This window comes from Perissodus microlepis, chromosome 5 (assembly GCF_051167445.1).
Source record: "Perissodus microlepis isolate ML-2025 ecotype Zambia chromosome 5, ASM5116744v1, whole genome shotgun sequence".
In the NCBI taxonomy this organism is placed as follows: domain Eukaryota; kingdom Metazoa; phylum Chordata; class Actinopteri; order Cichliformes; family Cichlidae; genus Perissodus; species Perissodus microlepis.
The window spans coordinates 15221513-15242678 of record NC_140465.1 but is presented as its reverse complement, the minus strand read 5'-3'; the positions used below and the strand labels follow the sequence as shown (position 1 = coordinate 15242678).

At 38.0% G+C, this 21166-nt stretch overlaps 1 protein-coding gene and 1 pseudogene across 7 annotated transcripts; one reads left to right on the top strand and one right to left on the bottom strand.

Annotated features, from left to right (window-relative positions):
• Positions 1-3964: 3964 nt before the first annotated feature.
• LOC146386906 (ammonium transporter Rh type B pseudogene) lies at positions 3965-5401 on the bottom strand (annotated as a pseudogene).
• Positions 5402-7188: 1787 nt separating this feature from the next.
• arfgap1 (ADP-ribosylation factor GTPase activating protein 1) lies at positions 7189-20904 on the top strand. Of its 7 annotated transcripts, XM_084928121.1 has the most exons (14): positions 7189-7395; positions 10767-10837; positions 11243-11352; positions 11667-11838; positions 12091-12191; positions 12298-12384; positions 12839-12953; positions 13045-13101; positions 14334-14366; positions 14574-14603; positions 15257-15313; positions 16626-16685; positions 17151-17206; positions 17322-20904. In XM_084928121.1, the coding sequence occupies exons 2-14, from the start codon at positions 10778-10780 to the stop codon at positions 17659-17661; spliced, it is 1278 nt and encodes a 425-aa protein (XP_084784247.1). In that variant the 5' UTR covers positions 7189-7395; positions 10767-10777; the 3' UTR covers positions 17662-20904. The 7 variants fall into 7 exon arrangements, with proteins under 7 accessions (XP_084784247.1, XP_084784248.1, XP_084784249.1 ...); XM_084928122.1 differs by lacking the exon at positions 14574-14603; XM_084928123.1 differs by lacking the exon at positions 16626-16685 and having other exon boundaries at positions 17157-17206.
• The last annotated feature ends 262 nt before the right edge of the window (positions 20905-21166 follow it).

Sequence of the window (21166 nt, the reverse complement as noted above, 5' to 3'; positions counted from 1 at the left end):
ATCAAATGTAGTGGGTTCACTGACCATCAGCTAGTGGGGCTACCTCTATAAAAACAAATGCTATGAAAATGTGCTGGTCTGGAACATTCAGGTTTGTGATAACATAATCTTCCCAGGAGTGGACATCCCATCAAATTCACATTGCGGTCAGACTGTGCAAGCTTCAGAGAAACTGCATGTCAGACTCTACAGGTAAAAGCTTCCTGTTTATAAAAACAATGCAGCAGCCACGTTGCTTAGCTTTGCAAAGCTGCATCTGAACAAACCACAAGACTTGTGGAACAATGTTAGATACTTAATGCATAGCGCCACATTTGGAGAAACCCAAACACAGCATGTCAACACTAAATCCTCACATTAACTTATCACAGTGTGCAGAGCCAAACTGTGTGGAGTGTAAATAGTGGACCCAGGTGCAGACAAACCAACGCGTGGAAACCAACTTAATAGGAACAAAAAGTCAGCCGTTTAATTAGGCTGATAAAAAGGTACAAAAACAAAAAGCAGATACACACTGGAGAGAAACTAACTAGAACTGTACTGGGAGAAAGTAAATGCTAAACACAAAAGACAAAGAACAAAACCTGAACACGGAAAACTCGGAAAACCCTGGAGGCATGGAAACATGTCGAGAACAACAGAAGACCAGACAAAGACTGAATGAGAAAACACAAACTAAATACACACCAGAGGATAATGAAGGAATGGGGAACAGGTGGGAACATAGCTGGGACAAATCAGACCTAACGAGACAAGGGGAAGAAAAACTAGACACACTGCACATAGGACAAGGATTTTCACAATAAAACAGGAAACAGCATGGAATGCAGACATGACAACACAAACTTGCTAACATAAAACATGCAAACATGAAACAAAGGGTGAGGGAAACTTAAATACAGGGGTAGTAAACACAAGGGGAATCTAATAAACAAATGAACTTAGCTGAGCTAGTCAACTTCAAAATAAACTAAAACTTAAAATGCTCGGTCAAAAGACCCAGGAACGTGACATAAGTGTCACCACTTTGGTGATAGTGGTGATGATTTTGACTTGTTTTTTCAGCCAGTCGACTATGAACTCTTCTGTATACCAAGGTATTCTTGAGTCAAAGGTGAGATCATGGACAGTTGATCCCAAGAATATCAACAAATCTAGGCGGGGACAAGTATCAGGGATGATTCGTGACAAGGGGACGATTTGAGGATAGCAGCAAGTGTGAAAAGGAATGTTTGCAAGATGGTAGTGAGACCTGCTATAATGTACTTTTTGGACACAGGAGCACTGACAAAAAGATATGAAGCAGAGCTGGAGGTGAAGGTGTTAAGATTTCAGTTGGGATTGACCAGAATGGCCAGTGAGTACATCAAAGGGACAACTAAGGTTGAGCGACTTGGAGGCAAAGATGGAGAGGCAAGACTGAAAAGAGATTAATAGCTATAGCAAAGGATGATATAGCAAACATGCAGAGGATTGCCCAAAAATGCCCTACCATTAATTACTGCTTCAATCTGAAATATGATCAACCTATCTCTAATAATCTGCTATGTACCACATGCCTTCAAGCTGGCAATAGTTAAACCATTACTTAAAAAGGCATCTCTTGACCCAGCTGTCTTAGCTAATTAAAGGCCAATCTACAACCTTCTTTCATCTCAAAAACTCTTGAAAGAGTAGTTGTTAAACAGCTAGCAGATCATCTGCAGAAAAATGGCTTATTCGAAGAGTTTTAATCGGGTTTCAGAGCTCATCACAGCACAGAAACAGCTTTAGTGAAGGTTGCAAATGAATGAATGGCCTCTGACAGTACTTGTCCTGTTAAACGTCAGTGCAACGTTTGATACTGTTGACCATAATATCCTATTAGAGTGATCAGAGCATGCTGTAGGTATTACAGGTACTGCAGTGGTGTGGTTTGAATCATATCTATCTTATGGATTCCAATTTGTTCATGGAAATTGAGAGTCCTCTTCTCACACGAATGTTAATTATGGAGTTCCACAGGGTTCAGTGCTGGTACCAATTCTATTTACATTATACACGCTTCCCTTAGGCAGAATCATCAGAAGGCATAGCTTTTTCACTGGTATGCAGATGACACCCAACTTTATGTCCATACAGCCAGATAAACTACAGGAATGTCTTAAAGACATAAAGACCTGGATGGCATTACCTTGGCCCCAAGTAACACTGTGAGGAATCTTGGAGTCATTTTTGACCAGGATATGTTTTTCAATGCACACCTGCTGCAGGTAGAGGAGCCGCTGCGGGAAGGGCTGCTCCAGCAGGGAGCGGTAGAGGAGCCACTCCAACTTGAGAGGGTGGAGGTGCACGAGGGTCCTGAACAGTGGAGCAGCTACTCCAGCCGGAGACAATGGAGGAGTCGCGCGAGGAGACGGAGGTCCCCTTGTCAGTGGCACCTGCGCGACCTGGGGCCGAAAGCTATACGCGAGCTGTCCTGGAACAACGGACGCCGGGGGGGCCAGGTGGCCGACTGCCAGACCAGCGTCGCCGGCCTCCGGAACAGCGTTGCCATCACCGCTGGAGACTTGGGCAGCCTCCGCAAGAGACGCTGCCCTTTTTCCATAAAGAAGGTGATCCACTCAACATAAAAGCATGCACCAGCATTGTGTGCTTGATAAAAATCAGAGCACATAGCAACTTTTGAGAACAGTTGATGATTAGATAAAGAATTGTGTCAAACCTATCAGTTCATAAAAGATTGGTGATGTATTTAACCTTTGTAACAGTGGCATACCCATTCATACATGTAATCAAAGCAGGACATGGAAACTCACTTTACCTTTATATTATGATCTTCTCTTCTCGTAGAGCCAAGTTTAAAGTGCTTGTTTACATCCTCAGTTATCTTGTCTTATCTTGAATGAGATGATCCCTTATATGCAGCAGATATATTATTTCACATTGGTCACTTCCATCTTAGGCCCATGATGCCCAGATAAAAAGTTGCGGAACAGCGTGACAAAACTTGCATATAAACCATGCATGTATATTAAGAAGTCCCAGATGTCAAAAGTCCAGCTGATAACATAAACTCATATATTCTTTATGCTTTTATAGAGGCTATTTCACTTGTCCAGACAATAGTTTTTCAAAGTAGAGATGATTTTTTAAATATCACAAAACATGCGAAACACATGAAATTTGAAAATATTTGTAAAACGGTGAAGTAGCACTAGATGGTGATGTTAAAAATGCTGAATGACATATGTTACCTTGATGATAATGATGATGATGAATTTCCATTAAAGGAGATTATGTTTTCATATAAGCTAATTTGTTCGGTGAATTCTGGAAACAGCATGTAATGCAGACATGACAACACAAACTGGGTTGTTGCTTGTTGTCATTGAATGAACCATGGGCCATACTTTGGTCTGGTGATTGTAAAGCACAGTGAGATTGTTATATAAACAGGACTTTTGTATCCTTGAGGCAATCTAGAGTTAAATCTGACACCGTAAAACTATGTCAGATTTTAGTACAGATTCCACTATCATGGTCGTGTTATGAAAATGTCATGTTTAGGCTTCTATTTTATTCCTGTCGTATTTGTAACACTTCAGTGAGTTAACAAATTATTTTATATCTATTTCTAAAGGGACGATGTGTGTCAAATATGCCCTGGCTTATTGTTGATATGTCTTCACACATTAATTCTAAATGTTAAAAAAAATTTAATGTTTAAATTAAAATGGCAGATTTCATTTTGACAAATGATTTATTTAAGTATATACCTTTTGCAAGAAATTGGATTCCACACATTTTTAAATAACAATAATGATAAAATGAACCATGTTTTATTAAACTGTTTATTTTAAATACATTATATTGCAAAAAAGTTCATATTTGTTACTTTTCCATTGCTTTTTTGTATGCAAAATGCTAAGTGAGATTTATGGAAACAATTCAGTACAAGTTAAAAAATATAAGGTACAAGAGCTCAGACTTTGGTGTCCATGGGATTCATTTGCCCTTTTTCCTCATGGGTTAAGGGGGTTTCTACACGGGAAAAGTCAGATGGCAACTCAAAGAAAAGCTCATCATTGAAGCAGTTCTTATCAGATGGAGATGCCAAGGAGGGAAACTTCATGACCAGCCCAGTGAGCAGACCACCAACTGTAGAGGCTCCGATGGTGGTAAAGACAGCCGCAACCTGGTACAGCGCTTGCTCCCGTGCAGTGCGTCCCAAGCCCGGCTTCAGTCCAGGAATCACCTTCTGCAGTTCTAGCAGCTGTGGATCTCCTTCGGGTGGAGCACGGTGGGAAAAGATCTGGTACATGCTGGGCCCGTAGGTTTCCTCAGTGGCGAGAAGGATGGCGCAGATCCCTGCTGTGGCCGATATGATGCCAGTCAGTCCGTGCAGGTTGTGAATACCACACTGGTCTTGGATCCTCATGCGATAAGCCATAAAGGGGGTCAGGTACTTGTAACCAAAGAAACAGGCAGTACAGCCCATGACGCCCAGTGCATATGCAGCTACAGGTGAAATCATCATGTCCACAGAAGCTCCAACTGTCACACCGCCTGCTAGAGTCACATTTTGGATATCAGCCATCGTGAGCTTGCCTCTCTTATTGAATAGTGCAGAGAGTGCAAAGGCAGTGATAGTGGATGAGGAGAGACCTATGAAGGTGTGGAGTATTGCTCTGTGCTGATCATCGCCTTTAAATGTAAGCGCAGAGTTGAATGAAGGCCAGAATACCCAGAGGAACAGGGTTCCCATTACAGACAGGATATCTGAATGATAACTAGTGATCTCTTTAGCATGTCCATCATTCAAACTTGGCCGATAGAGCATAAATGTCACTCCTAGACCAAAATAGCAGGCAAATATGTGGATAAGAATAGTGCCGCCTGCATCATTGATCCTAATGTATTTGAGTACAGCCCACTCTGTCACAGCAAATATAGGAATCTCAAGAGAAGCCATGACCAGTAGCTGAACAGGACTGGTCTTCCCAAGCACAGCCCCGAAGGAGATGAGCACCACAGCACAGGCAAACTCTGCATTCACCAGGTTGATCACCCCCAGGTGAATTTTCCCGTCATAGTAAAACTGGAAGAACCCTTGCATCAGGATTGCCCACTGGATTGCAAATGTAGCTGTGAGAAAGTTGAAGACCATCCCGCCAAAGCCGTAGAATCTGAAAAAAGCCAGCAGGCAACCGAAGCCTATGAAGATCATCACTTGCACATCAGCAAAGTAGGGGTAGTCGCGATAGAGGGAGTTCTCCATGGGGCTGGTCTCATTATTTTGCAGCTTTGTGTTGGTATCGTCATCATAAGTGACAAAGACAGCATAAAGAGCTATGATGATCACCTCAAACACTAACACAAACACTGGCAGGCTCACTTTCAAACTCACTGAGTCCTTCATGTTGATGCTCAGTATCCAGACTGCAACTCCTCTTGCTACAGCAACACCCCTTTTGTACTTTTCTCTTTTTTTTTAAAAGATCAGATAAGAGCAGATAAAGGCATTGGTTAAAGAGAGTGAACACATGCAATGCAGTTATTTAACAGTGGATTGTTATTTAACAACTCGAGAGAACAACGTACTTTAATCCCTGACTGCTCACAACTGAGCTTATCTCTCCCCCTGTGGTTTTCCGTAACAAGTTCTGATTGGTATTAAATGTCTTTATTTTAAACTAATCATGCGGAAAAAAGAAAAAGATATTAAAATCAAGTTAAGTATCACAATTTCATTTTTTTGTTATTAATTCTGATGGCAGGAACATTGTGGTTTATAGATTAAAATGACAAATGTACATGACCCGATGGCAAAAGTGATGAATTTAAAGTTTTAGGATATTGAATAGTTAATAATGCAAATAATCTTTACAGGCAATCTAGTGTAGCTAAATACATAGAAGCCAATGTACAGCTTGTAATGAATTAAGGGCCTGTGCTGTTGATCTATGGTGGAAAAAACATCTTTCTGCTATTGCTGCTATTGATGAATTTTAGATGAGTGTTTTAATTTCAGCAATGGATAATAATGAGCATCATTAATTAGAGTTAGGAGGCACAGTGTGGCTGGCACTTTTTAAATATAGATACAATTCAAATAGTTTTACATGACAGAGAGGGAAGGTATGGTAAGCATGACACAATCATGAACTGTCACACTTTTATCACTTAAATACAACACAGCCATTTAAAGCAGTCACAGTGGGAATTGTTAACTGTGTAAATCGTTTTTTTGGGGGGGAAAATTAAGTGCAATAAAAATAAGAATGTAAGAAAAGAAAGTGGTGGTATCTAATATTTAAATATTATAATATTATATTATATTATAATATTATTATATTATAATAATATTATAATAATCTATATTTAATTTTCTATATGTCATTATGGTTACTATTATTGGATATGTATATAATGTCATCCTTAGTTTAAAAATTCCAGATTTTATTTCAAATATGAAAATTCACAATTTTTCAGTCTTGGGATGTGATACTGCTAAACACCTAAATAACAGCTGGAATAACAGGAATGACAAACTGTTATCACACTGAACCTGTTCAGCATTAGGAATGTGTGTTGTGTCAGAAGCAAAAAGAGGAATTCTCTGATCAACATTAGAAAACAATCAGTTAGATCATAGTAAGACAAAGCAGTATTTCTCAATGTAAGCTATTCTGGAGTATGACAGGAGATATATATAACATCATAATATCAATTAATTACTCCTGTTTTACATGCAGCTGTTCACTGTAGCAGAAAGTCAGTTTCTGATATTTATTGTGGATTCAGTAGAAAGCAATGAGAAAGAAGCCATTCACATATTTTGTTATTATAAACCTAATTCTATGTGGATCACAAACTCGCATTTATCACTGAAATTGAAGTTCAGTTAATCAGAAAGACTCACATTGAATTTTGGGATGTATTTCAAGAATTTGGCGTGCAGTTTTTAAGTGTTTTTTTAATATGAGTTTCTTAGTTTGCTGCTTGATAAATCAGACAATGATAGCAGAGTGCTGAAATGTGACCTTATTTATTTATTTATTTACAAACTGTATTGTCGTCGTGGTTGTGGACTGTGACTCAAAAAGAAAAAAACCTCAAACCCTCACACACTCCAGTCCAGTAATAAGCAGCAATGAGCAGGTTAAAGTCGCCATTAAAATGCAAAAGAAGAAGAAGAAGTATCACTCCCATAATGCATTGCATTGCCAACGTATGCAAACAGGAACATGGCTACCGGTGTTTAACATCAGCACTCTTGAAAAATTATCTTCTCCCTGACCGACATAGTCTGTGATACGCCAGCTTTTGCTGATCCTCCGCGACAGGAGAAAGGTCGGAGTTTATCAGTAGACTTTGGAAACAGCTCCTCGCTTCTTCGTCGGTCACAGACAGGTAACGGGTCAGTTAGCTAGCTCCCGGTGAAGCTAACGCTACCAGTGCTGCTAATCACGTCAGTTCATTTAAATGTTATCATCGCTGTCATCTCCTTTTGGAGACGGACTGTGAATCATTAGTCAAAGCAAGACGTGGAAAACACATCAGTATACTTTTATACCGGTGCTGTGAAACACACACATTAAGCCGCTGCATGGGGTTTTTGTGTCTCCCAGAGCTTTGACACGTCTGCACCTCAACTAAAACTTCATTGTCATGTAACTCGTAATTTGACTGTTAACTAGACTGCTGCTTGCTTTTAGGCCTTATAGGGAGAGCAATGTTACAGCGTATAATGACATATGTTTATGGTTTATAATTAAGCAGCTTGTTTGCCAGTTATCGTAGATGTCTGCCTTTTTTCATTCAGATCGCAGTCGCGTATTGATGAGGTAAACAAGCGTGGGGGGGAATATGTTAATGTCACAGACATAATGCTGAGAGAAAGAAACTAATGCTGAAAGAAAAGGAAAGGGCAAAATGTTCTGGAGTGACGGTGGAAGATCGGGTCCTGCTGAAGTAGAAGAGGGTAGACCACCATTTTCAGTAAGCAAGCACGGTAACAATGTGGCATTTAAGTCACCGAGTGGAACTACACACTCGAGGAACACTACATTTATTTACACTGAGACCACTGCCCCACAATCTGCCCCCAAAAGCACAGCTAACCAGGGCCGAAGACGAGGAAATTAGAATCTAGAGATGTAGCAGAAATCACCACAAGAACCAAACTTCAGACTTGGTAAAGGTCATGGTAAAATAAGTGCATTGGTGGCAAACATAAGGTCCAGGAGGCCAGAAGTGACCCAGCAGACTCCCAATTTGGATCTCTGGACCATTTGAACAAGTGAAGGAGGGTGTAACTCTTGATCCAAGTTTTATAGCTTTTCTTCCTGATAAGGTCCTCCCATATGTTTATTCATTGTGTACCTAAGCTATTAAGTGACAGAAATATGCCTTTTTTGTTGTTGTTGTTGTTTGTTTATTTTTATTTTTTTTTTTTTTTTACATTTTATTACTGTCTTCTATAGATGGTTCAGTGTTTTGTTTTGTTTTTCCCTCTTACAATGGGACTACAGTACAAATCAATAACATGTTTTCTATGAATTGATGAAACATCTATAATTGCAGGAGCTACCATTTTTTTTCTGTAATTATACAAATGTATTTCTCACAGTTTAAGCCCAAAAAGTCCCGCTGACAGATTTTTCATTTACTACAGCAGCATTTCCTTATCACGCAGAAAGGTTTATGGATGCTGTCGAATTTGTTCTTCTTTTTTTTATCTATTAACATATCTCAGAGATTAAATGTGTAGTTAAACTTCTTTACACTGACAAAAAGAAAAGTTTCACTGATGGAAGTGGGCTGTGTGCGGACCACGATGTAAAAGGAGTTTGACCATCCTGCACTAAAATAAGGGGTGAAAGTTAAAGGGGAAAAAATAGTTATAATGAAGGGAAATGTTTAAAAATGAAACGTTACACCTATTTCAGTTTTTAAAAGGACTTAGGATTTTCAGAATACTTGGGTACAACAGTATTTTGTTATGAGAGAATATAATAATTTTGAGGAGTACTCGAGTATGAGAATATCTCAGTTAACGTTATGTATGTCTGGGGGAAAAATAAGGAGAACTTTGGAATTTAATTCCAGCAAAGTGGGGATAACACATACTGATAAGGCAATCAAGTGGTGGGAGGGATACATAGAGTGAGTGAGCATGGGAACAAAGTGTATGTGATGAGTTGTCAGCGTAATCCTGTTTAATGAAACCAGATTATATTTGCAAGTCGTCTGCCAGCCAGTGAATAGCCAAAAGCATTGCCAGTTGTTATTTGAAAATACTCAGGCTTTATAGGATATCTTATTTTTGCTAAACATGTGCAAGACTGGGTAGATGTTGCTTTAGGTAAAACTCAGTTGTCTGGTTTACCCTGTTATGTAATATCAGCATCTTTTATTATTGAACGGATTAGATAGGCAGTGGATTAGCCAGTCAAGCAGACTAATTGTCAGCATTTTTTATTTTTTACAGCTCATTAATCTTCATGACCTTTATTAATGTGTAACAAGGAAACAAAGGCAGGGTTGTATTGAAATACATAGGCATGTCTGGTCTGCATACAGTAAAGGCATTTGGTGTTTGTTACTGTATCTGACAGAAATTGATGCATTTTTCTGATTTAAAAAAAACAGATGATATGCTTGTTTTGAAGTGGTTTACTCAGTGGTTGGGAATTTCCATTGGTTCTGGCTAAAACGTCTGGGGAGGGCGGATTAGTGAATACCCTAAATGGCATACATCCACTGGTTTCAGCTTCTCAAATATCATAATACTGATACTTTTCTTTTATTAGTAAACTAACCAGTTGGAAAAACAAAAAACAATTCCACTTACTTTGTCCTATTTCCATTAATATTTATGAAAGTGTTAATCTTTAAAAATAGGTACCAAAAGTGCAATGAATGACATTATAAATGGTTAAATGATGACCTGATATGGCGGAGCACTGCAGTTTAAACAATACATTTTGTGTTCACTAATGGTAATTACTACATAAATCTATTAAGTTTGTTTGAGGTTGTGGAGAGAAGCTATAAGAATCATTGTAATCGCTGCTCGGTGCATGTTGGGCAGAGGTCTAGTTTGATGCTGTCTCTGTGCCGTGGTCAAAGATAACAACGTGAAAACAAAGAAGCTGTAGGGGTTTCATGATTGTAAAATGGTGTGGCTAAATTACCTGCAGTAGCCTTCCACATTTTGCATACTTACTGCCAGATGCAGCAGAAAATCAGGTGAATATTTGATAATTCATTAATGCTTTAATTTGAATTCACAATAAAATGTTAGATTCATTCTTCCTGTGAACAAAAAGCATTTAAAAAGTTACATTTATAACATTTTTCATATAAACTTTTACAGTTTGTTAGCAGTAACTCGTGGTTTGATGAATATTTGGTTGAATTTTGACCTTTTACTGCAGCTTTTTTCTGTGTGTGTTTCATGGTTGCAGCCTGTGGAGCAGGTTCAGGTCTTTTAAAGTTCATCATCTAAACATTTCCTCTGATTGCCATCCAGCCTTTGGATATGTTGGTTCATTTTCACAAATTAAACCTGCCCTCTATAATAGAATACAAAAATAAAGTGATACTCCAGTGAGACTGTGTGATTTCAGTGTGGGAAACAGATGATGGGTATTAGTGGCATTTAATTAGTTGCTTAGCAACATGAAGTTGGGTTGATGAGTATTAATTCTGAGGGGTTTGTATTAGTATTTTTGCTCCAATAGTTGTCTTTAAGATCATCCTCTGCAATTTTGTTTCAGTGTGAGTCATCATGGCGAGTCCAAGGACCAGAAGAGTTCTGAAGGAAGTGAGAACTCAGGATGAGAATAATGTAAGTCCTTAAAGCTTCTGATCCATGTGGCTTAACTTCAGTTCTTAACCAAAATAATCTCAGCCCACCGGAATGTTTTTATTCTACTTTACAGAGAAGATAGCAGCTCCTTGAGAGGTTGCACTTTCCCACTATCGTCCTCTAAATGGCCCCAAATAAATGAATCACAAGAGGGCACACATTCTAGTTTAATTAGAGAAGGTTATTTCTAATATTCAGATCACACATTAGGAAAAACTGTATCATGAAGTTTGTTTGTAAGAACATTAGTCGGCTTTTTGCTGGAGAAAATCAAATGAAGAACTCCAGGGTATATCATTGAATATGAAGTGTGTTGTTGTTGTTTTTTTACCTGTTTATATTCATCTGTTTTTTGTTTTTTTTTTTGTTGTTGTTTTTTTTCAGCTGTGTTTTGAGTGTGGAGCTTTTAACCCTCAGTGGGTTAGTGTGACATATGGCATCTGGATTTGTCTCGAGTGCTCTGGCAAGCACAGGGGCCTGGGAGTACATCTCAGGTAATAATGTGATGAGTCATGGTGTCTCTTAACTTTAGTCACATTTATGTGATATTTGGCAAACTACAAAGACATGTTAAACTTTGAGATAAGTTTACTATAGTAAAATAACATAGAGTTTTTAGTTAAAAAAATAAATTTTAATCAAATGCTCTAGTGTTTATATGGATTGGTTTTGTGAATATGTTACATTATTGGAAGAACATTGTTTACAAGCAACAGTCCAGAGTAGTCTGTGTATTCCTTCAAATGATCACAAAGAAATTGTTACAGCCTGACAATATGCAGTTTTATTTTTCCTTCCCCGTCTGCAGTTTTGTGCGCTCGGTCACCATGGACAAGTGGAAAGATATTGAACTGGAGAAAATGAAAGCAGGTGGAAATGGAAAATTCCGCTTGTTTCTTGAATTGCAAGATGATTATGATCCCAACTGGACTCTGCAGGAGAAATACAACAGCAGAGCTGCTGCACTCTTCAGGGACAAGGTAAGCTCCACACATCAGTTCTTAATTATTCCTGATGCTTTTCTTCTTCCAGTAACCCACTCACAGAGGACCGGATAGAACATAATGGAATAGAATAGCCCTGTATTGTCATTGTACATGTACAACAAAATTGTGGTTTAAATTATAAATGTATATCCTCAGTAACGAGATATATTTAGCTTGATATGTTTAGATATAATGCTTTCCAGTTTGCGCTAACATCTTCACCCTTGTTCATCACTGCATTGACAGGTCGCAACGTTAGCGGAGGGAAAGGAGTGGTCCATTGAGACCTCCCCTGCAAGAAACTGGACGTCCCCTCAACCCAAAAGCACTCTTTCATCCTCTCATCGGTATGAATGAAGGAGATTTTAAACTTACTAATGCTGGGTCTAATACTAGATAGAGAACAGCAGGCATCAAAACGGCAAATTGATATTTCTGTAATTTAAAATTTAGTTCTGGGGGATCTGGACAGAACTCGGCGAAATCCAGCGATAAAGCTTTTGAAGACTGGCTGAGTGATGATGTTAACTCTTATCAGAGGTAGGTTTTTAAAGTTTTTTATAAACATTAATATGGCAGCAAATGACTGTTTGCTATGCAGAGATACATAGTGTATATCAGTGAGATCTTTGGCAGAGAATAAGGTGTCATTCCTGTAATTATTGGTGTAACTTCATTTGCGCATACAAGGAAAAACACGAACGTTAAAGCTATATAGCAAACTACAGTGTGGAGACTTTGAGAGATAATTCATAATTATTTAAAAATGCCAGCTTGACTTCATATTTATGACTGTATCTTGATTTATTGTCTCTCATGTACACAACCTTTCTGGAAATGGATAAAATCCAAAGTAATGAGTGACGTTTGAAATGTTGTTGCCCTTGTCTAATATCTGAAATTTTGCTAATTGTACATTTAAGTTTCCTTTATGAATCTTTGTTCTATTGGCTTGTGTACATTCAAAATAAAAAAATCTTTCCTGCTTTTTCAGTGGAGGTGGTTACAGTGGGAATCAAGAGAACAGGTACGTTGGATTTGGCAACACAGTGACCCCAGAGAAGAAAGAAGAGGACTTCCTGAACAATGCCATGTCCTCTATTTATTCAGTAAGTCAAGACACACTTTTTTTGGGGGGGGGCTGGGGGCTAACTGTATTTTAATTTTTTTTTATATAACTTTTAAACATTTTATTGACAGGGTTGGAGCAGTTTTACTGTTGGAGCTAGCAAGTTTGCCTCTATTGCCAAAGATAATGTAAGTGACTTCAAACAAAGGTTAACTCATTCAATTTAATAATAAACTGAATAGGAAATGTATTCATTTTGTTTTTCTCGATGTGATACCAAAATCAACAAAAGCAGGCATTTTTGCATAAGCTTATTGAGAGCAAGATGTCTACACTATTTTAAGTGAGGTGTTTGCATTGTAATAGCTGGGCTCTACCCTGGATTGTCTTAGCCTGATTGCTGATGTCAGGCTAAGTGGTCACACATGGCTGGATGGCAAACTATAATTCTGGAAAAACATGAAGAGGCAGAAATTAACACAGCTCCTGCAGAAAAAGCAGTGGTTTGAGTGAAAGTAAGAGGAAAAGCACTGTGTGAAAGTGTGTTTATTTAAATGTTTTGATCAGTTAGACTGGAAAAATTTACTATGAAGGTTAAACTATTTGAAGGCATTGAAGGAAAGCCATCAACAGCGCTGACTGTCTAAGAAGTTAACACACTTATCAGTATCATAACTTTATCATTAAGACACTGCCCATTGTAATCTGATAGATTATTCTATTAAATTAATGGTTAAATATGCATGTGACAGTTTTAGTTTTAATCATTTTCAGCTGTGTAAACCTATTGGTGTGTAATTGTCAGAAAAAAACAAACGAACCAAAAAAACAAAACAAAACTATAACTTTAGAGCCTCCTAATGTCTGCCCATTGAAGTCCAAAAGACCTGCCAGGATTAGTGATGCTATTTCCTGGAGACGTGATTGGCCAGTAGGATTTCATACCTGTTGACCTCTAATCTGAAACCTAACCTGCTCTGAGGCAGGTTAGGTCTGCAGCCTAAGTTACTATGGTGATATACCCTAGAAAGAAGTTAACCCTCCTTCCCCAGGGTTAACCCTGAACTTGCCTGGATAAAACAAAAACCTGCTTTGCAGTACAGGCCTCTGTACTGAACATCTTAAATCTGGCCCTGACAAATACAGTCCATAGCATAATAATTTAGCGAGAGTAAAAATGAACATTTTTCCAACTAACAGAACATTTCAAAAACTAAACCAAAACAAGCCAGTACACTCTGGACATTACCGGAAACTAATAATGCCAAAAAAATTAAAAACTGAAAATAGAAAAACTATAAATCTGATCCACACAAAGATGTTTTATTTTCATAGAATTTATGTTGGGCATTTAACTTGTGTATTTAAAAAAACAAAAACAAAACTTTAAATGGTGATTATTTTTGTCCCTCTCATGCAGACAACTAAACTTGCAAACCAAGCAACCTTAAAGGTAAGTCTATCGCATCTAGAGTAGCCACTTATTGCTCCTGTTAATAAAGGTTTTTGACTCTTCTACAGACTGTATTAAGTAGTCTCCTCTTTCTTTTGACGGTATAAGCATGTGTATGCCATTTGCTTGTAAATATTTTAATAATATAAACCTACAAGCAATAACTGTATTACTACTTTACTATCTCTTTGCCTTCTGTGGATCTAGTTAAGGGGCTATAAAGCACCCCCAGAACCGGTAAAGCAGTTTGTAAATGCATGGTGCTTCTTTTATATCATTTTTAAAAAAAATATGTATCTACCATTTTTGTTTTTTCAGAATTATTGTCTGCTTTTTAGTTATTTTTTTAAACACTTTTAAAGAAACATTTAACAAAAAATGTTGTCAGAATTGTCGTCTCCATGTGCTTCTGCTTGGTTAAACACAAGGCATTTTGTCTCTTCTCATATTTGAATTTGGAATATATGGATAACCTTTAGGACAAATGGAATAGGAGTGAACAGAAGCACTGTTCACTCACATCCACTGATTATGGGTTATCCTTTTTATGCATGCCAGTGTTTGTGTTTACTGCTAACGGCGCTGAAGAGGGACAATGGTATGCAAACATCTGATTGGTTTCTGTGAAAAAACGTGGGGAGTCCTTGATGCTATTCTGTAGAATTGAACACGCAGAGTAAGAAGCAAAAATATCGTAATATTTGGGGTTATAGATGTGCCATGCTGCCGGTGTCTTGAACCATTACACCCTCTAGTGCTTGTTCAGTGTCATGGTGGATGGGAATGCTCAGGCTGCATGCTACTGCAGAACAAGCAGCTCAGTGTCTTGCAGTACTGTGAATGTTAAACTGTTTCATTCAAGTGAACTCTCCTCTCTGACTTCCAACTAGGCCACTGAGTTAGGACAGACATTAAATGAGAATGTTATCAAACCTACTCAAGAAAAGGTAACATTGATGTTTGAAGTTGTTGATTTGGTGGTGGGATGCAGTGCTTTTAGACAAGAAACAGCTTCAGATGTGAATGTGCTATTTTCTCCGCTGCCTGCCTGTGCCAGTTTATCTGCTGTATGCCAACTAACATTAAACGACAAACCTGTAGTTTCAAAGATGGAAAGGGGGGGAAAAACACAAAGCTTTGTCTCTCTCTCTCAGTCAGTGACTCAGCTGTGGGATTTGCAGAAGCGTACGGCTGTGAACTGTTTATTTGGGAACGTGTGTGAGTCAGTGTGAACTGTCACTGGATCAAGCCTATAGCACAAACATTTTTAACAGCCAAACTCTTTGTTCACGTCATGTCTGAGTTCAAAGTCTCCAGCTTTCAGTGCACAAAATGACATCACGACTATTCTACTAGGTTTTGGTGTTGCTTTACTGGAGGCATTTTTATGTTCTTGAATCAGTGACAGCCGCAGTGAATTCCCTATAAACAGACAGCAGCATGCATAGATTCTGTAGGCAACAGAATATTTATTTATTTATTTTGTACCATAAGCTTCCTGAAAATTCGTGGCTTGTTTTCTGAGTGCTGTTAAGGCTCAAAGCTGTTACGCTTGAGCTGGTTTTGGTTGCATTCAGGTCAAAATGCAATCTCAAAACCACCGGCTGTCTGCTCACAGTAAACAAGACGTGATGCATCCTGGAGCTCTTCATTTGAAAGCCACAGCTCGTTATCTTTGGAGATTTGGTGTGTCTGAGCTTTGTTGTTGTTGTTTTTTTTCTCTTTCTTTTGACATCATGTAATATTAGAACACATGTTACCATTTTTGCAGTAATAGTAAGTGTTTTTGACACAATGCTTCTGCTTAGCAGATTTAACTGCCAAGTGAGCAGCTCCTGGATGTCATCTTTTTTAAAAAAAAGAAAAGAAAAGTATTTTTCCTTTTTTTAAATTCAATTCCAGCATCAGCAGGCTAATTGACTTTTCAATCTTAACTGTTACACATAGAAGGGTGCCTCTTTTTACCATGCTTTGTAGTGATTTATTCTCTTTGAGTGGACCGACAGAAACAAAATTCTTTTGTCTTTTAATGTAGTGTTGGCAATATTAATTTAATGTATCTGTAGTCTGTGCTTTTTTTTAACACTCTTTACTGTCTCTCTTCTTCTTCCTCTTCTTTTAAATCATTTGTGCTGTTTAAAAAAAATAAACAAAAAAACTGTATTGCATTTTTTTCCACAATCAAAAATGAGCTCTTCACCACGTATTTCATTAGACTGTTGTTTTTATTAGTTTTTAACAATAATTTGGCTCGTCCAGGTGAAAGATGGCAAATTGCTAGATGAAATGGCAGTCAGCATCACTGGGCTGGCAAACAAGGTAGGAATGGCAGTCATCTGCCACACTGCGCTGATGCAAAACCAGTCTCCCAAGTGAGGAGCAGTAGCCCTGGCACTGCTATTGCAAACAGTAGCCAAAACTGCCGGAGCCCCCCGATACACTATACGCTCTAGTCCTCCAAGGAGACTGGTTTTGCAGTGCCGTTAAGTTTGAACTATACTAATTACATTTAATTTCTTGTTTTTCTTGCTGCCATTTTGTTGTGGTGGTGAGTACATGATGTAAAAGAGTTAGAAAATGTGTTTTTGTGTCATTTTAATATTACTGCCTTGCTAAAACTAATTTGTTGTCGGTTTGATTGTGTAGTAAAAACTGATTTGTCGTAATGGACTTGTTAGGACTTATTATTTTTTATTAGGTTATTCTTTGACCTTTGAATGAATGAAAAATAAGGTATTTTACATGTACAGGTACACTTACATAAATAGTTTATCTCCTCCTTAGGTTCAGGGAGCTGGGTCAAAGCTGACTAATCTGTTCTCTGGAAAACAAGAAGATGGGTAATAAAAAAAAGCTTAATACACAATAAATGAAACGTCTCATATTCAGAACTTTGTGCACTTTGTGATGCAATGCTGTAAGCTATGGCCTGTAAAAGCATTTCTTTATGTTCAGGTCTGCTGGTGAGAGCTACCAAAACATGGATGCCACTGAGGGATATCAGGGTAGTTCTAGTCAGCCTATCGCAAGGGACTTCTGGGAGACCTTTGGCAGCAACAGCTCCTTAAAGGCTAAGAAATCTCCCAGCAGTGACAGCTGGACCATTGCAGATAATTCTGCCAAGAAGAGCTCTGACAGTTGGGACAATTGGGGCTCTGAAGCAGCATCCAACAACAAACACAGCACAGAAGAGAGCTGGGAGGCTTGGGACAACAACTGGGAGAATGCAGATGGTAAGACAAAGAAGAGTCCCACGAAACCTGCTGAGGAAACCTGGGAGAACGCAGACTGGTAGTGACCTCACAAATCTACATCTCCTTACCTTTTTTCCTACTCTGGTCTTTTTCCCTCTGACTCTCTCTGTTCATCTCACCGGCACTTTCAGGGAAAGCTCCATTAGCTTTGATCCTGTTAATGCATTTAAAATATATTTATTATCCTAGAAGCAAAAGAATGAAGCCCAGGGATGAGTTGAGCTCATCATGAGATGACTATTCATAACTTTACTGAATATCAGTCCTGTATATTATTGTAAATTGTCCTTATTAGAGGGAATTGAGCTAAATCAGACCATAATGTACTGCCTGGACCTCCCCAAGTATAATACTCTTAAAGGTTAAGAAGCCAGTGTTCGTACTGGATCGCAGGTTTAATTTCCGTATTGAAAAAAACAAAGCATGAAAGAGAAAATCTGATGTTGTAAATTTGAACCCTTGTAAATACAGTATCACCATCTAAACACTAACAACTTTATGTTCTGTGTTTAATCAGGTTTGGCCCCTTAAACATTTTCATCTCTGTTTTGTAAAATAGATCAAAAATACTTTTTCATATAATAAAGTTCATTCCACCTCGTGTTTACCATTAATCAAAATCTCTTTGGTCACGTACAGTTTAAATAAAATGATCTGATGTATAATGAGTTGAGACTAAATCTCCCTCATGGTATTAATTAATTTCATTTTAATGAGCAAGTAGTTTTTTTTTTTCCTTTCTTTCTATCTTCCCAGTAGAGACCTGCAGATACAACACTGTCATGTTATCTGCACCAGCAAAAGTGCAGATAGGCGAAGGCAACAGAATGCTTTGAAGTTTGGCATGTCTAAAAGTTATTAACTGCCATTCTGCTAAAACAGCTGCTTTAGGGTAAATCCAACTTGAAATCAAATTTTCATTGAATTTGACCCCCGTTTTGCATTTGCGAGCTTTTTAAGCTCTTAGATTGGTTGGATGAGTTAACTTTCAGTCAGCACAACCTGTCTGTAGGCCCAATTCACACTAAAATGTTCTTTTAAGCACATCCAACATCATATTTTATTTTTTTTTGTTACACATCCTTTCAAGTAGTGTTGCTTTATGTTGCAACATTGTTTTTTATTTGCTTCACTGCTTAAATTAAACTGCTAATTAAATATGCCCGGAATACCTGCCAATGCTAGAATAGAGTGGGGAGGTATTGCAATATTGTGTGTTTTCCTCTCATTCTGACCTCAGAGCTGTTTGAAGTGACTTGAAACAGAATGAACTTTCCCATTAGAGTTCATGCAATCAGATCTGGCTGCATTCACTTGCAATGTGGTTTAGACTGGGCTCAGGTTGGACCAGGTGTTTTGATCAAGTTCTCGTATTGATGAATGAATAAATAAGAGTAATCACTCATATTATTAAACAAAAGAAAATGTATTTAAAGATTTCTAGTTTTGTTTTCAAGAGACATATTGTGAAATTTTTAATAAGTCATGTCTAAAGATAATATACAGTTTATTGTAGATAATTTCACACGAGAGGTCCTCTTTGCTGGTTATACTCTGTGTACTGTATGCAAGGGTGATGGTTGTGTGTCATTAATTGGACACAAGTTTGGATTTTTAGACTGTTTTATTATCAGCTCGTGACCATAGCCGGTGACAGGTCATTGTAAATTTTATCTCATACGAAGCATCTCTGTGTCGAGTGTTGTTGCACCGTGGTCGTTGTTTATATTACGAAGATTCTGTGTCACCGATATCTCTACACTGTATTAACATCTGAATTGCGGGGTAATGCTAATGAGGCTCATTATACGCTGGATGCTTTGATGGTCATAGCTCTCAAATGCTTGTTATAAATTAATTTAATCAACCTAGTGCATCCCTCGGTCAGATTAAATGGCAGCTGTGCTCACGTTGTTCATCAGAGATGCAAATGTATTTTTTGAAAAGTTCATGGTTACAACAAGCGGGAATGTAATCAGTGTAAAATTGGGCTCTAGTAAGGTGTCTGGGTTGAAGTATAGGGCAATTTTGCATCAGCTAATTTCTTATGTGGCCTTTCATTTCCTGTAACCCTGTAAATTTGTTGCTTTTCATGCAAAAATCTCCTCATACAACACTAGTTTAATGTCACTGAACCAATTACAACTTCAGGTTTTGCTAATATCAAAAGTAACATGATTGATTTGCATTTCCTGGTGCTTTTATTGGCCAATAGTTTACTCCTGCCGACAGTCCTCATTGGACACGAACACTTAGCTGATTGATTATTGAAGAATAAATGCTCCATTACCATTTTCCTACCTCTAAGAAGTCTTTACTTTACTGCCTGGGTTAATTTAGTGAACATGTTTCATTTTATTTTTCTTCATTCTTTAGCACTGTTTTATTGTAGACCTTATCACCACTGGTAGTGTAACAGTAAAGCAGCAAATATGAGTCTACAGTGTCAGTCTGTTTTCAGTGATAATGCGGTGCTGTAAAGAAAAAAAAATTAATAATCACTCCTGGAAGATTTGTGTTGCTAAACCTCTGCAGTCGTGTTCATGTCTGGTCATGTGATCAAAGCCTTAAACAGCTGTGTTTGCTTTCTGTTGATACTGGTGCCACTTTACTTGTGTATATGTCAGATAAGGTCAAATGATTCACTGTTACCCTCAACTTTTCCCTGTATTACTGAAGTATGTCAACTGTTTTATTATTATTTTTTAACTTTATTATGGCATAAAACTGACTGCCAGTAAATGGATAAATTCTTTTTGATCTGCTCTCATTGTATCTAAACTGTTTAGTCCTGATATACCATAGTTTTTCTTTTAGTGAATCTCTTGCTGGGGTTACTAGTAATTGATTTTTGGATGATTTGCAGAATTTGGTAGTTATTGAAATGCATTTAAATGACTTAAAATATTTTTTTTCTCTTTTTTTAAAAGAACTGATTGTATTTTTTGCCACATGAAGTGAATCAAATTCTGAACTTTCCAGAGCAGCAGTTCTGCTCATTTTCTGTGCCTGTGGATAACTTGAGAATGGGTATGTCTGTGTTTGTTGACTAAACTAATAATTATGTCAGAAATTGATGTCATGCATGAGATGTTATGTGATGCTAAAAACATTCAGTTGTTTCCTAAGTGAATTTAAGTGCAGTCGTCTGCTTGACCCTTCAAGTTTCACCAGCAGCCATCCTGAGGTGAGCCAGTGTTACCGTACCCCCTCCTCCAAGGCTCTGGATATTTCTCCTGTACACATGTTTCTGTGTAAAATTAAAGAAAAAAATGTGTTGTGAATGCTTTTGTGGTGCAGTCTTCTGTTGATTGTGTGGATAGATGGATGGTTAGGTAGTGGTGGTGACAGAGTTCAAGGAGGATCTTTGCACTGTCATGACAACTATCTGTTACCATCACATTTGTCCAGGTTCCTGCAGACACAGATGTGCTTTGAGCGGTTATGGGAGACATTCAAAACCGTGAAACAGCAGAAGCGTGAACATACATGGTACACAAGAGGAACAGAGATCTAGGATTCCTCTACACCCGTAGAAAGACTACA

Bases quoted from the DNA above. Each gene is read 5' to 3' on its own strand.
- arfgap1 (XM_084928121.1), top strand. From the start codon at position 10,778: ATGGCGAGTCCAAGGACCAGAAGAGTTCTGAAGGAAGTGAGAACTCAG. The intron at 13,102-14,333 runs GTAAGTGACTTC...CCTCTCATGCAG, and splicing joins CCTCTATTGCCAAAGATAAT to ACAACTAAACTTGCAAACCA. The intron at 14,367-14,573 runs GTAAGTCTATCG...CTGTGGATCTAG, and splicing joins CAAACCAAGCAACCTTAAAG to TTAAGGGGCTATAAAGCACC.